Source organism: Lemur catta, chromosome 9 (assembly GCF_020740605.2).
Source record: "Lemur catta isolate mLemCat1 chromosome 9, mLemCat1.pri, whole genome shotgun sequence".
Taxonomy (NCBI): domain Eukaryota; kingdom Metazoa; phylum Chordata; class Mammalia; order Primates; family Lemuridae; genus Lemur; species Lemur catta.
In genome coordinates this window covers 33,934,172-33,950,603 of record NC_059136.1, presented here as the reverse complement: position 1 = coordinate 33,950,603, position 16,432 = coordinate 33,934,172, and the positions used below count along the sequence as shown (strand labels likewise).

Genomic DNA, 16,432 nt, shown 5'->3' with positions numbered 1-16,432 from the left:
TTTCAGAAGTCTAGCATCAATAATCTTAATTAACTATTTTAAATTAACTATTAATGAGTTTCATGACTTAACAAAGGCACACCAATTAGTATTTGTGCATTTTGAGAAATGATGGCCATTTTGGCTTGCTTAGCAGGGCACTATAAATAAATGAAAAGAGGCTTTTCATTTTTGATAAAGTAGATATTGGATAATTATTAACATTAATAATTTAAAAATACATACATCTAAAGGAATAAAATAGTTTCTAAATCCTTTGATAGTAAAACAGAATTCAACTATTCAGGAAAGAGAAATGCAAATGAAAAACTCATTTGGGTAAAAATATAAAACTAACATAAACAATGAACTTAAAACCTTGGGGAAATTTCATTATGTCAACCAGAAAATGTAAACTATAGAATGAAATGACGCTATCATTTTTTAGTTTAATTTCTCATTTTCTATTAGCAGTACAGACTAATCACCTTTACTTTCTTACTTGAAAACCATAATAACATATAAACTGCATTATTAAGGAGTGAAATCTCAAATCTTGTTAAACTGCAAGCAACCACACACTCATTGATTTAATGGGATTATAAATATTTCTGGTATCCAATTTAAAATGAAATCTTCACTACAGGAACTTCAAATTTCTAATGTAAAGTATGAATGGAACAGGCAAGAGATTCCTTCTGTTTCATCTTCCTAAATATTTACTTAGTAGTTTTTGGGTGCCAGGCAATGTGCCAGATACTGTGAAGAAAGAGACGAGCAAAACACAATCTGTCAAACTTGCCAATTACACTGTGATGGGCTATTAAGAGAGTCCATCAGTGGAATCAAACTAAAAGCTGGAATTTTTACAATGATTTAGTATATTCTAATTATTTATAGATATCACTGTTAAAAATATTTTCAACCCTAAAAATATTAATAGTTACATAGCAAACAGTTCTTTTGGGAGGCTAACCTATTATAAAAGACTAAGACAATTAACTTCATAGAACATTTGCCAAAAGACAATAAAAACTTAATTTGGTTTTGATAAGAAAAAAATGAGTCTCACAAAAATCCAGGGATCCAATTTACAACTAAAATTTTTGGATTTTCCTTTATTGGAGCCAAGTTAGAACTTGGTTGGGGTGAATGGGTTAAATGATTTGTTGGGTACTTTTAATTCCTCAGGCAATCGTTTGGATTACTTTATATTCTTTTTGAATAGTAGTGCCATGGCCAGAACTCTCTGGCAGATAGTCTCCTCTCACATTTCATCTAAGTCATTAAAAATCATTACCTTCTAAACATATTCTGCAATGAGTGATGATAAAAAACACGAGAAAGGGATAGGCATTCTGTGAAAGATTAATTTTTTACTCATAAAACTCTCTGGACATAGTACTAATGAAAACTCATCATTTATTAATTTGGGGTAGAGTTAAAATAAATCAAATCATGTGCATTTCATCACGTACATACGCCTTTGGCTTACGTGTGACTTTGTTCTTTGGCTAGCCTGAGTAAAATACATTAGTCTCTGTGCAAAACAAACAGGGACGATAATAGTCCCCTCTTTATTTTCAATAAAGCTTCCATGTATAGGAAAGAGGTAATCCTGTGTGATAAAACTAAGGTAGGGAATGATTAACTGTTTAACAGTAGATAGGAAACCTTCCAATTTTCTCCCCGGACAGAAATCTACCCCTTACCCCATCTTCTACTTGGGTCTTTCCATCGCTTTTACACTGAAGAATCACACAACAAGACCACTTTTCTCCTAGGATTTATATGTAACAATAAGCACCTTTAAAGAGTACAGCATATCTGTGTTTCAGTCTGAAGTCTACCGGGGGTCTGATACTCAGATGTTCTTCTAAAGCACAGTCTGAGGCCTCAAATCAGGTACAGTCATTGCCTAAGACTGTGTACAACGTGGATGCAGATGTTGCCTCAATGCACACAGAGCTTCCTGGCCACTCTGCCTACTCCACAGATTAGCAGGTGCCCAGTGTTAAAGGGCTATAGACTTCTCTCACTCGACCAAAACTCAAGGCATATACATAAACCGGATTTGGAAAAGAATACAGAGTTATATACAGTCAATAATGAGAACCATTAGGGTTGCTTTAAAAGATTAGTGTTACTACTGCAGGTCTTCACATGTTTTAGGCAGTGCTGCTTTGCTCTTGCTTTGGACTCAAAAATCCCTTTCAGAAATTTTAGGAATTAAAAAAAAAAGTGAGTTTGATATTGCTGTGAGATATCATAATGAACTGACAATGTAAAAATGCTGTATTTTATGTGATTATTGTTAGATACTGCAATTAAATTTAATACATGACAATTTCATAAAACCAACAGGCATGTTTTGACTTTCTCCTAGGTGATAAATGGTGCTTACTATTTAATTATCCTCATTATGAAGTCCATGTCCCTAGTGAGACATTCAAGGTCCTCCATAATCAGGCCTGAGTTTTTACCTCAGAAACTGCATTTCTCACTCTTCCACCCACCGTGCCCCAAAATGTTTACAGCTCCTTGAATATGCCAGGCAGTTTCTACCTCTGAGCCTTTTAGGTTTCCTCTCTTCAAGGGCAGATCACCTTCCAATGTATCTTTACCAGCATTAATACCTCTTTAGGTGTGATGGATTGTTCATATGGCTGACTTATTCCACCAGATAATGAGCTCCTTAATGGAAGGGACTAAAGTTTAATACCTAGAACAGTGTCTGGCACATAGTAGGTATTAATTATTTAAACAAATGACATTTATAATTAAGAATCTGTACTGTATTCATCCAACACGTACCATGCATTATAAATTCTCTTTCAATATCCAAGGATCACCTCACTTTAATTTTTCTAATTGTGATACTAAGCTTCTATAGGATTCTACATCAAAATATTTCCCTGGCAAATGAGACACACTCCTTTTGGCTGCCCAGAAAGATAGAGGTGGTCTAAAGAGGACAGTCATGGGGTGTGCCACCCACCCTTCAAAAGCCTGAGAGGATACACTTCTGAAGTTCATGTCTTCAAAGCCGGGACAGAAAATCGAGAGTCATGGAACTATAGATCCGGGACATCTTTTTTAGTAAGGAAAGAAGCAGAACTAAAATATGGTTTCTACATGGGGCTTATGGTAGGTACACACATATTTCATTTGTCCCCACAACCATCTTGGCAGGAAGCTATCAGTGTGCCTGTTTTGCGATCAGGAAACACAAAGAGTATCACAAGGTAGCGTCACTTACACTGGTAGCCCTGTTGCAAACATATAAACCACCTACTTCTTTCTGATCTAGTTGAAGAGAGGATTTTATTAAGTCTCGGAGTGCAGTTAGCTGTTTCTTTTCTTCATCCTGGGTCTGTTTTATCTACGAAAGAAGAAATTACTTCTATTACTTATCATTTATGCTTTTATGAGTAGAGTTTAATTTATCCAAAAATACCAAACAATTCTATTATATAGTTGGCTTTCTTATTATATTCCTTCACACTGTCTCATTTTTGATATGAGGCACAATCTTCTCATCTTATGAAAGCATCGTGAGTTTTGAAATCAGAATACTGTAACATGGTTTCTTATTAAATAATTCATATAGACTAGACAATTAACTCTGAAGTACTATTTTAAATAAGATTAAGAAGTATCATTGAGATCATTTGTTTCTGGTTTTTCAAACGGTGGTAACAGGAATACCATGATGTGATTAAATAGGCCAGAAAAGAATCATAGTATGACCAGGAATCTAATGGGCCAACGCATATATGAAAGTTTATACAGCACTATGTGAGGACAAGGGATTGGTGCTGCTGTCTTTTAATCACTTGGAACTTAACTGCAACCTGAACCATGTTAACTACTAAAAGAAAATTTAAAAAATTCAGAGCTATGTATTTTTAAAGTTATATAAGAATATAAGGTATTATTTGTAATTCCAAAATCTTATTTGAAGATATTTACTTATATGTATAATATAATACATACACTTTTAATATCATTTATCACCAAATGATTTATGTGTAACAAGTTTGCCATTTCTACATATGCATTTAGTATTACTTTCAAAAGTTTTCCCTTTGATTTCCTACTATAAAACCAAAACTTAGATACTCTAGAATATGGAACCATTGATGACTTCTCTGAGTTAAACAAAGGGTTACCTGCCACAGGTTTATATTGACACATCACTTAACCTCTTCTGCTATTCTTTAACACCCTTCTAATACAGGTTTCAAATTTGGGGATATTTATCCATGAAAGCAAGTTAAACTGCATGTATTTTTTAAAGAACTTACATTATATAAATCAGCAGCCAGTTTTTCAATGTATTGTTTCAATTTATCAGCTGTTTTCAAGCCATCTTGAAAGAAACTGCAATGGAAAACATTGGCAATTTACCAGCAGAATAAAAAAGAAGGGAACTATGCCTGCAAAATCTGAAAATATCTATCTATATATACATATGTATATTCTCTACCCATTTATCCATACGAAACAATTATAAAACTAATTTCAATATTTTATAAAGATATACCAACAAATTATGGCTACCAATTGACATTTGACAGAAGGCATCACAGATGCTGCAAATCACAGTTACAGTCCCAACACAGTGATTTCATAAGGTGCATATCCATCTATTAATATATAGAACAATTCCTCCTGGTTATGCCATATTTGAATTCAAAAGAGAGAGAAAGACATATTAACCTGCAGAATATCATGAGGTTGTCTGCACACCATAAGGAGATACGTGACTGAACAACAGGAGATAAGTCAGAGTGCATTCAGTTCCCCAAAGGCCCCATGTTCCAACACATACTTGAAACAAAGGATTTTAAAGCAATGGTACTAATCTATTTAGAAAGCTTTACCCCACAACTTACATAAAAAGGCTGTATTATTTCACCTGAAAAATAACAAGAGCTGACATTTGTGGAGCATTTATCACATGCCCAGCACTGTACTAATAAGCACTTTTCACAAGTGATTTCATTTACTCAAACCTAATGAATCAATCACTTCAATCTCATCTCCATTTTTCAGAAGAGTAAACAGATACACAGAGTGAGTATATAACTTACTCATGGTGCTCAAACAACTAGTAAGTGGCAGAGCTAGGATTCAAATCCACATCTGCCTGATTCTGAAACCATGCTCTTAACTAGCTAGTGAAGACATTTCTTGTCTCAGGTGGAAACTTCCACTCCGGGGCCCAGTCTATGACATAAGTTTAGAGAAACATACAATAAACCTCAAGAAACTGGAATTTAGAATTTTCTTTGGCCTACTGGGAGCTTCTCTATGCCCCCAAAGCAGATTACTTCTCAAATACACTTTATCTATTTTGCTATCTACCCTACAAACGACAAGGACCTTGAAGACGAAGATTATCTCATCTTCACATCACGGTGGGCCCAGCACACAGCAGATGCTCAGTAGCTATGAATGAAGCAATATCAAGACATTTTTCGTGTATTTTGAGGCAGGGTCTCACTCTGTCACCCAGGCTAGACTGCAGTGGCACAGTCATAGCTCACTGCAGCTCAATTTCCTGGGCTCAGCCTCCGGAGTAGCTGGGACTACAGGTGTGTGCCACCACACCCGGTTAATTTTTACATTTTTCTCAGAGATGGGTCTCACCATGTTGCTGAGGCTGGTCTCAAACTTCTGGCCTCAGGCAATCCTTCGGCCTCAGCCTCCCAAAGTGCTGGGATTACAGGCATGAGCTATCATGCCCGGGCAGCAATATCAAGAAATTTTAAGGCACATATTTTTTAAGCTTAATATGTGCATTCAATGGCAACAATACATCCTATCAGAACTGGCCTTCAGAGTGATTATTGAAATCCTCTAAGTTCCAACATTCTTTAAGGTTGACATCTTTGGCAGAGAAACCTTACTAAAATAAAGAAGAGAGACTATCTTTATTAAGTCATTCAGCCACAAGGATGAGAGGAATCATGACTTTTTGTTTAACCATTTAACTAGAAGACACATCTAAACTCTCATTTTCTAACATTCAGGTTTTTATCACTGCCTATAAGGACGCATGTTAAACTTCCCAGTACAGAATTAAGGAACTTTCATGTTTTGGCTGGGCCTTATATACTTTTCTAGTTTTAACTCCAACTATTTTCCCTTAAAAACGCTAAGCTCCAGCCATGCTATATTAATATTTCCAGCTGCTTGTTCTTTCTCAACCCATCTTCCTCCACCACAGCCTTTGCATATGCTGTACCCTCTTCCTGGAATGCCCTTCTCCTCTATACCTGCCTGCCAAACTCTTTCTATTGAGACTCAGCTGAGTTGCTACCTCCCCAGTCTTCCCTCGTCCTGCCAGTCACGAGATGGTGTCGTTGAGCACTTGTGCCCAGGTCTAAGTGCCAGCCCTAGAGAGGCTAGCAATGTTCTGCACAGAGCAGGCCATACATACATGTTAACCTGAACCAGCACCTTCTACAACAGAGGAGGATAGTATGCCAAGGAGGTAGACGTATGGCTATAAAACTAATAAAAGCAAAATCAATTTTGGTCTCTGATACTGCACTTAATCTCTAGAGAAGGGTTTTGAAGGTAGAGCACTGAAATGTAAGATAAATGACTTAGAAATATTTTCTCCCATTCTATGGGTTGTCTTTTCACTTCTTCTATAGTATCCTTTACGTTTTTAATTTTCAAGTCCAATTTATCTATTTTTTTATTTGGTTTCCTGTGCTTACTTTGTCTGCTTTGACACATATTTACTGAGCATCTACTAAATGAATGAATGTGACTTTGAGTAAGTTGCTTATGTTTTCTGAGCTACAGTTTCCTGATTGTTGTTAATATCAAATGAGAAAACATGTAAAAAACGTCAGTGGCGAGTATATAACCTCGCCTATAAAATAAGCTCTCAGTAAATGTTGGCTGTTATTATTATCTGTAAGATGAAGAAAAATACAGCAATGTTTATAAATGCTCTTGACTCTGCAGATCATACTGATACTTGGTAGGCGGTAAAAGGAGTGGCTAAGCAGGATAGCATGTTTGTTTTGAAAGCACCCTGTTATTGACAATGTTCATGTTTGAAAGTGAGGAGCAATTAATGCAGGTAAGCTGACATGGGTTAGAAAAAGTTAAAAGCTCTTCTTTTTTGCTCCCTTTATTCTTCCATTGCAGTATCTTCATCCACACTCAAGTGTTATGACTATACAAAGTATTACCAGAGTAATTTCACTGTTGAGTACCAATAACTTGGTTACTAGAAATTAGTTTGGGAAATGAAGTAAGTACTTAGAAGAAATCCTTTAAAAAAAAAATCTAAGCACAGAATGCTTAACAGGTACACACACATGTCTATTCTGAGTTTTGAGAAATCGACTGGAGTAGGAACAAATAAAAATAGTCCTTGAAAGACCAAACTACTCTGGCTTCTTGCTGTGATGGAGTTCTTGGGGTTTCATCCACAAGGCAATTTATACTTTAATCCCATTATAATCCAGTTCTACTACTTGATGTCTTAGAACACCTTTTCCCACAAGGTGGCTTTTACTCTGTAGGTTTTTCTTCTGATGATCTCTCTCTGCCCAAGGGGAAGACAAGGGGAGACTCTTCTGCTAGATTCCAATGGCCAGATCCTAACCATCCTCCAAGTTCAATCCGAGTTCCACCTCCTCCTTAGTCTTCCTGGCCAGGAGTCCCTTCTTCTCTTGACACTGTCTAGTCCCATTATGATTAATGATGGACCCAACTTACTTCATTTACCTGACAATTAACTTCTCAGAAGAGAAGCTTTGTTTTATCTCCGCCCTAGAACTGAGCACAGTACCTGGCCTTTGGTATAGGATTAATAAATATTTGTGGAAAGAGAAAAAGCAAAGAATAAAAGAATAAAGAGAGGATACATTAGCTATACAAGTTAGAGTTGCTCTTCTTTTCACCTTTACTAACAAAGGCTAATCTACCTATCCTTTACAAAGAATCTTTTATTTTGAAAAACTCTTGTTTGTGTAGGTCAAACCCTTCTTTACAGACTTAGCTTGAGATCAAAAAGGATTTCTAAAATCAGGTGAAATCAGGTTTGCTGCCAAAGTGTTGTAATTCAGAAGACTGAGAGATTCTCTTACTTCTGTAAAAGTTTCAAAGGAATTAAATGTTTCTAGGAAAACTGAAATTGATGAAAGATAAAAAATTCTAACCAAAACTAAAATTAGGAACCACCACAACACATTTTAAAGTTTCATAATTGCCTCACTACACTATGAAGCCAAAAGCTAGTCCAGGTCTTCAGCAGGCAAACTTTATCTAATGCTACATGAACACTGTTTACAGTTTAATGTATCATTTTTATTTCTGAAAGACATTTATACAAGGTAGAATTTATTTTGAAAACAGAAAAAAGGTAACAAATTTATGTAAAGAACAATTTGGTCATTTAACAGCTTTTCCTGAAGAGAAGCATCCTAGACAATAAAATATACAAATAAATGATTTTTAATGTAACTTAGAATCATCACAGCTGTCAACATATACAAGGTTGGAGGCACTGGCTAAGCACTCCATATGCATTATCTTATTTACTTCTCACATCCTCACAAAAACCTGAGGTGTGTGCTATGAATCTTAGCCCAACTTGACAAGATGAGTATACTGAGGTATAGTGAAGTATCTGATAAAGATCACATGGTTATCTAGCTGCAGAGCCAGAATTTGAATTCTTTTATTTGTCTAACACAAGCTTTGTGCTTTTCCATAATATTAATGCTGACCTCCTTAAATGTTTCAATTGAATACAAAGATCTTCCTAGATATAACATTATTTAATGAAATAAGATCAAAGAAAATTATGTATTTAACTTTTTGGAGAGTAGTACTTTAACGAGTCCAAATGACCTTTACATTATTCTGCTTATAAATATGAGAGCTGTCTGGACCAGTTTTAGAAGGTCCTTGTGCTATTTTCTGTGTAACTTCCACCAATTAATATATATTTTAATACTAACTGGCACATTTTAACATAAAGACTATGCAGAAAACCCACAAAAGTTAACCCAATAAGTAAATAAGAAGTAAATAAGCAAATGTAGGGACAAAGAACCACAAACATCATAAAAAGATAGCCCTGCAGTATAAGCAAACAAAAACGGCCAGTGTCGAACAATGGATATCTTTCAAAATATAATATCAATTATATAGGAATCCATGTATAAATGCAAAGTATTCTTTATGCCCACAGTATTTAGTTTCACTTAATTTAAATGAAAACAAAACAAAACAAAACACCCAAACTCCAGATGGGAATACATGGTACAAATGATGCAATAATAGGTAAAATGCCAAGTAAGAGAGGTGGGAAAGGTGTTCGCCAGAAAGGACTCCTCAGTGGTAGGGGGCTCATGCATCTGTAAGAAGAGTTCTACAGGCTGTCAAGGTTAGCACTTGTAAGGAAGACAGCATTTTTGAGAAACTAAATAGTTGTCCTAATTTAAGCTATTGATTTATATAAACACTAAAGATGGAAGACAATACTATTTCTTATCCAGTTAGCTGTGGAAGGTCATTATATCACTATACATAGCCACCACATGAAGAAATAAAGAGAATTAAGACAAACAATGGAGTGAATGGGGCCTTACTTGGGCTAATGACAAAAATTGTGACATCCTACTTACTTGCACTGTGCATGATAATACTTTATAAGATTCTGCAGTAGATCCACACCCTTTTTGGTCTTGATTTCATTAACTTTAATGAGATACTGTGGAAATAAAACAGAATTTTATGTTGATAATTCCAGACAGGACTCTTCAGTCATGGGTTCAGGTGGCAGAACACCACCTGTCAATCTGAGACAGTTAATGAGCCTTGGGCGGCCTGTAGACAATTTAGGGAATGCTGATTTGGCACAGTCACAAAGTGTACAAAACAAATTGATTAGTGTTAGCATTTTATAAATTCTTACGATTAGTCTATTAGACAAGCAAATAAAACACACCAAAACATTCCAGAATAACTGATAATTTCCCATTGGCACAGTGGGTATCAAACGTATAGTTCACATGGTCAAAAACCCAAAACACAGATTGTTCTTTGCAGAAAACAAGTAGACCATTCTCTTTGAGAAATATGCTGTGTAAGACACTGAAACTTTTCACCAAGGAGGTGAATCAGAAAGAATTTTTTGCTATTCAATAATGAAAGAATAAAAATAAAAATAACCCATTAGTGATTTATGCAGTTAACTAAACATTACTGGTTCTGCTTTGCACTACCAGCCAAGACTTTCTATGGACATTGTTTGCTTCCTGCTCACTTGTTTAAGGTTCATAAGCAGATTAAGTTCAAGGAGCCAAAGATTTATGAAAAGGAGGGAGGGAGGAAGAGAAGAAAGAATTAGGAGAAAGGGAGGAAGAAAGATTGATCTAGAAAGAAAAGCTTAAAATTACAAAAATTCTCCATTTTAATATTTTCTGAAAACTACAAAAGGAACTCCATTACTCAACAGCAGTATCAGAATGGGTTGGTCTCTAGGTCAAGGAGTGTTAAGTGTTCAATGGGAATTCAGTTTGAGAACCACTGCACTAAGTTTAAGGCAGCATGCTTTTCATTGCATTTTTTCACGAAATCAGGCTTTCTTAACAACTGCTTCATTTAAGCTTTCATTCAAACTGGACACACGGTTAAAAAAAAAAAAACATGCTCTAAACTTGTAACAGTAAAACTTACTATTATTCACCAGTGTTACCTCTCACCAATTTTCTTCCCCCACCATCACTCACAAGCAACATTAAGGTTCTCACCAAAGAATCCTGTATTGGCTTAAAGAGCCCCGTGGGACTGAGGCTCAAAATATGAGACAACAGTGCAACGGCGGGTTCCCAAAAGGCTTGGAGAAAAATGGAGATTAGAATCCTTAAGAAACAGTCCCCTTCTCTAATAATAGTTTGCCTTTAAGCATAAAGACTACTAACAGAAGAAGATTACAGCTATTAAAATTCTAGGCAAATTATGGAAAAGTCATCCTTACTTCGCACATTTGGAGCTGAAAGAGGCGCCTTTCCTTTTCCATTTCTTCCGCGATCTCAGCTCCTGTAATCTCTGTGCGGATCATCCCGTGCTGTTTTGCATGCTCTCTTTTCTCCTTCTCAATTTTTGTACTGTAAAATTAAAGCAGATGTCACTATTTTTTTTAAAAAACACACCCATATATAACACCAAGCATAGACCCCAGTGTAAACTATAAACTCTGGGTAATAATGATGTGTCAGTGTAAGTTCATCAACTGCATCATATGTACCAGTCTGGTGCGGGTTGGTGATAATGGGGGAGGCCATTATGTGTAGAGGCAGGGCCTATATGGGAAATCTCTGTATCTTCTGCTCAGAAAGCAAGTCTATTAAAAATAAACCACATTCCTGTCTTTCCTTTAATGAAAGCCACTGATTATTTCTTAATTACCAAAGTTAAGAGGCAAGAGTTCTTAAGTTGGTAGAATCAATCAGAAGTAAAAATCTTAAAGAGAACGAATATATTGTATGGATTTTCATCTAGGAAACTTCTTACATTTTAAATTTGATCTTATACACGATAGATTCACATAAATTCTCTTACATTTTGGTATGCATGAAGAAATTTTGATAGTTTACCTTTTCTTGGGTAAAGCAATTTATGATGAAAAAGAATCAGAAAGTTGGAGACCTAAGCTTTTCTTGATTATCAATAGATTATGAGATTTAGAATTATTTCAAGATAATTAAAGTATATATTGGGTCTTTGTGGGTATGCACAAAAATTAGTCAAAGGTAATTTGTAATATTCCTCTAAATTTGAACTATTTCCACATCCCAATAACATATTTTAATCATTCAACCACTTGGCATTGGATTGTACAGAATAAGGAATGGGAGAAATTCCCATGTATAATTTGGAGTCCTATGAAAATGTTCTTGTGAGGGGTGTCAGGGGAAAACTGGAGAAAAAAGTAGGCAGGCCCACATTAAACCCACAATACCTGAGACTAGTGCTTGGTTATGATAAACGACCAGTGGTAATAAAAAATCCATTTAACTTGAAAACTAACTTCTAATTTCACAAAGAGCCTGTAATTAATAGTTGTGAATGCAAAGACTAAGTGATTTAACTTTCAAGTCTTCTTTAAGTTGTTGTGGTGGTAGGGGAACCCAATTCCAAAGAAAGCCAATATCCTTGTCTCCTTGTCTATATATAAACAAGCAGAAAATTAACCCATCAACCCAAATTTACTACAAACCTGGTTAGGATAGACTCTAATATCCTAACACTATAGCTGAACAACTCTTTCATCATGCTACCTTGGCAGTCAAAGAGGCGTGATGCTAGGGATTTTTTCAGAAAGAGAACAAATCTTGGCTCTCTCTCCACTGATGTGGGTGGGAAGAGGAAAAACACTGGGGGGAGGGAGGCATAACTTAATAATGGCCTTCTGATTTACCATGGTGACTTAACCACATGTGTTTATTTCTTCTTCCTCCAATGATCCCACTAAAATGACAGTAAATGCATAATAAAGGAATAATCTCTCAAGGACAAGAAGAAATGAAGACAAAAAAGGATGGGAGAATTAAAAAAATATTTGAAAGAGCAGAGTGGGAAGATAAAAGAAGGAGAGAAGTCTGTACCTCAAACTATAGGGTTCCTTCCTCCCTCATTTACATAGCTTCCAAAATGCCACCATATACAATCACTAGGCAGAGGGCTGAAGGACTGTAAGGCCTAGAAGACAGACCTCAGACACTGACATTTGCTGTCTTGACATCTAAAACTTAAAACCTAAAAAGGTGGCAGAAAGCTTTCTTGACAAGTCTTGCTGATGCATATAAGCTTTCAATTAGCCTTTGGGTGCCTTGCTCTGAAATATGAACAGGCACCCAAGGATTGTAAGATAATTCAGAATAGCTTCCAAAATGAAAGTGAGAGTGAGCAAAATAACAAAAGGGGGAATGAGGGGAGGAACCAAAGGCAGCAAGGAAGCAGATAAAAAATTTTTACAAAATGTCATTAAGTCTCAGTTAAAATATTGTACCTATCAAACAAGAAAAAGAAACTATAAAAGGGTAAACAAAAAATCTGATTGAGCAAAAGAGCTTTTAGAAATTTAAAATATGATAGCCAAAATAAAAAAGTAAACTGAAACAGTGGGAAAAAAACAATGATATAATGTAAAATATAAATCAAATAGAACAGAAAAAAAAAGAAAATTTTAAGAACAATCTAGGAAGTCCAACATTATATGATGAAAAGTTCTAGAAAGAGAGAAAAAAGAAAACACAGAAAAAAATTACAAGAAAAGTTTCCAGACCTTAGGAACTAAAAATTGCAAATAGAATACATACAACGTGGCACATGAAGACTCTTTGTAGAACCTTTTATAGAGAGAAGACTTTAACATTTTCTAAGTGAAAATAAACACAACAAACAACCACATATCACATACAAATAAATGGGAACCAGACAGGTCCTGGATTTTTGAAAATTAGCAACACTGGAAATTAGAAAACAATGGAATGATGCCCTCAGCACTTTGAGAGAACATGATTTTAAAGTCAAGATTTTATATTCAGCCATACCCACATTCTATGTGACGGTAGAATGGAGTTATTTTTGTATGTACAAAACTTGGAAATTTTACCTCTTTTAGAGCTGTTCTTTGGAAACTACTGGAGGTAGTGAGCCAGCAAAATATGGGACTACACCAAGAAAGAGGAAGTAAATTTCAAACTAAAGCGAGTCAAAGGCCACAGACGTATTGCTGATCTAAAGAGCTCCGGAAAAGGATATCTCCAGGAAAGAAAAGAAACTGACATAATTTAATGATAATAGGTATATAATCATTATAATAATATATAATGTATTTTCTAAACCAAAATATTATTGATGGGTATCTGACATCTCTTGGAGCAGACAATAAAAATCCAAAAGAGATTCATATAGAACTAAGCTAATGAAGACATGAGGCAATTATGTCATTAAGAAAAAGCAGGCTGGTAGCTGTGGCTCACGCCTATAATCCCAGCACTTTGGGAGGCCGAGGTGGGAGGATCACTTAAGGCCAGGAGTTTGAGACCAGCCTGGGCAACACAGCGAGACCTCATCTCTTAAAAAAAAAAAAAAAAAAGGCCAGGTATGGTGGCATGTGCCTGTAGTCCCAGCTAGTCGGGAGGCTGAGGCAGGAGGATCCCTTGAGCCCAGGAGTATGAGGTTGCAGTGAGCTACACGGATGCCACTACGTTCCAGTCTGGGCAAGAGAGCAAGACTCTGTCTCAAACAAAACAAAACAAAATAGAACAAGAAAAAAATTATACTGTAAGAATAGAAATGTAATCATAATGTACCATTCAGACTAGCAATGAATGTTTATACTCATTAAAATATAAACACTGACAACTGGTTTAACCAAAAATTGTTGTATTAACCATACTGGATGAACAGGGCTGGGAAAGTGATGGGATGGCCATACAAGGGAACTAAATCCTCCTTTACCATAGCAATACACCATTGTTGAAGCAAGAAATACCAGCAAGAGAACACTGTAAAAAGTAGAGGAACTAGCAAGTTCGGGAGGACCAGACAGGGCTGCTGCATTTTCATTAGAAGCACACTCGTTGCTGACTTAACATTCTCCCCTTCATCATGTGTGAAGAACCTTATACTATTAGGTGCAGCATAAACTCAATGAGTTTAGATTCTGGAAGACAATATGGACAGGTTAGAAGTGCTATGAAGGGCACCTGGTCCATCCTAGAATGTTCTGTATTTTATGATAAACTTCTACAATGGTGAAGTCATTGTTTTTTCGGGTTTCTTTATATGCTGTCAAAGGAAGTCTTAACTAATGTAAGTTCTGTCTGATGTTTTATGTATATGTACTATTTTGATCAAATATTTGATTGTTAAAAAACTTGACAGAAACTATTTATTGAGTGACTATCCTATGCTAGATATTGTGACAACTGCTTCCATACATTATCTTACCTTGTCCTCACAAAAACCTTGAGAAGTAGATAATTTTTATATTATTTTATAGGTTAAGGATCATCAAAGTTACATATCTTGGTTGGCTCAAGGTCACAAAACTTGCTGTGATCTTAACTATTACACTTTACTGACTCCCAAGTTCTAAGTGGAAGACCACAGAAAATATCCAGCCTTCTCGGTTATCAAAGCTAATAAATTAGCTTTTTTGTGTGTGTAAGTTGTTGGGTTTAAAGAATTCACCCTCCGCAAACTTCCATCCAAACCTCCTACAGAATCCATCCCTCTCACCTTCCTAGGGGTGTATTATAGCCTTTGCCAGATCCCTAGGGAGATACAGCAATGAAATAACAAAAGGAAAACTTTTTCTTTATTCCTCTTGATAAAGACTACCCTTATCCCTCCTGGTTGTTTCCTAGGGAGATAAAGGAATGGAATACAAGAGGGAAACTTACTTCCCTTGTCCCTTCTGGTCATTTGAACGGAATTTATTTACTCCTCCCAGAGAAATCCTTTGTAAAACCCAAGGTTCTCCCCTTTCCCTTGTGGATACCTTTTCGGCCTCCACCCATCTGCATCCAGATGCTCAAAATAAATAAACATTTTGCTATACACGAGGCTTCGTGTCTCTCTCTCGGCTCCGGACCTAACATAAGTCATTTTGTTTTCTATGACTTGTAACCTAAAGAGTCCTCTTATAAATAGACAAATGCTTGTTTCCTTTTTCCCCCTTCACCACTATACTTCAGTGAGAAAGAAGTCTATCATAGCAAATTAATTTGTTGACAGGGATTTATTAAAAAAGGAAACAAAAACAAAAATTTCCTTTATGAGGTCCTAAAATCAGGACCCACTCAACTCACTATTCCTGTTGTACATTTCCAGGTCTGGATAATTCCTTTATTCTTTCAACAAATATTCATATAATGCACAAACTATGACTCTGCTAAGCACTGGGGGATTAATATCATACACAAAAATAATGTGGTTGCTGTCCTCACCAAGTTCAGATTCTTGAGGACAATACAAACGAACAGCCAGACAAGTTCACATATAATGTGTGAGAAGTGCAATGAGGGGCACTTTTAACACCTTAAAATGCTTTATATTCTATCATATTCAGAATACTGACCATTTGATACTTCAAGGTCTTCAACACAGATTTTTAAAAACATAAATATAGTTATACCACTCAATATTGATAGTACTTTAGTTGACAAAGCACGTATTATATCATGTTTTATTGTTCCTATGTCTCACAAAGGAGGCATATCCTATAAGTCTAGAGCAAGGCTTTCTCTCCTCCTTTGTGGACTTGCCCTGCTCATTTTCTAAGTACTTCGTTTTATTACATTCCAAGTGCAAGGGCAGTTGCCCCTGGGCTGGGACAGTACTTAACTCACAAGTGTGAGTATTCACAACCCCCTTTTTCATACAGAAAAAGATTTCC

General features: G+C 35.9%; 1 protein-coding gene across 4 annotated transcripts in view; it reads right to left on the bottom strand.

Moving 5' to 3' along the window:
• ASAP1 (ArfGAP with SH3 domain, ankyrin repeat and PH domain 1) overlaps window positions 1-16,432 on the bottom strand; it is a 335,586-nt gene that overhangs the window by 82,689 nt on the left and 236,465 nt on the right. For all 4 annotated transcript variants that reach the window (XM_045561537.1, XM_045561534.1, XM_045561535.1 and 1 more), the window contains 4 exons: window positions 11,000-11,129; window positions 9,645-9,730; window positions 4,287-4,362; window positions 3,275-3,361 (listed from right to left, as the gene is read on the bottom strand). In XM_045561537.1, the coding sequence (XP_045417493.1) occupies window positions 3,275-3,361; window positions 4,287-4,362; window positions 9,645-9,730; window positions 11,000-11,129 (379 nt within the window). The remainder of the gene's footprint in view (window positions 1-3,274; window positions 3,362-4,286; window positions 4,363-9,644; window positions 9,731-10,999; window positions 11,130-16,432) is intronic.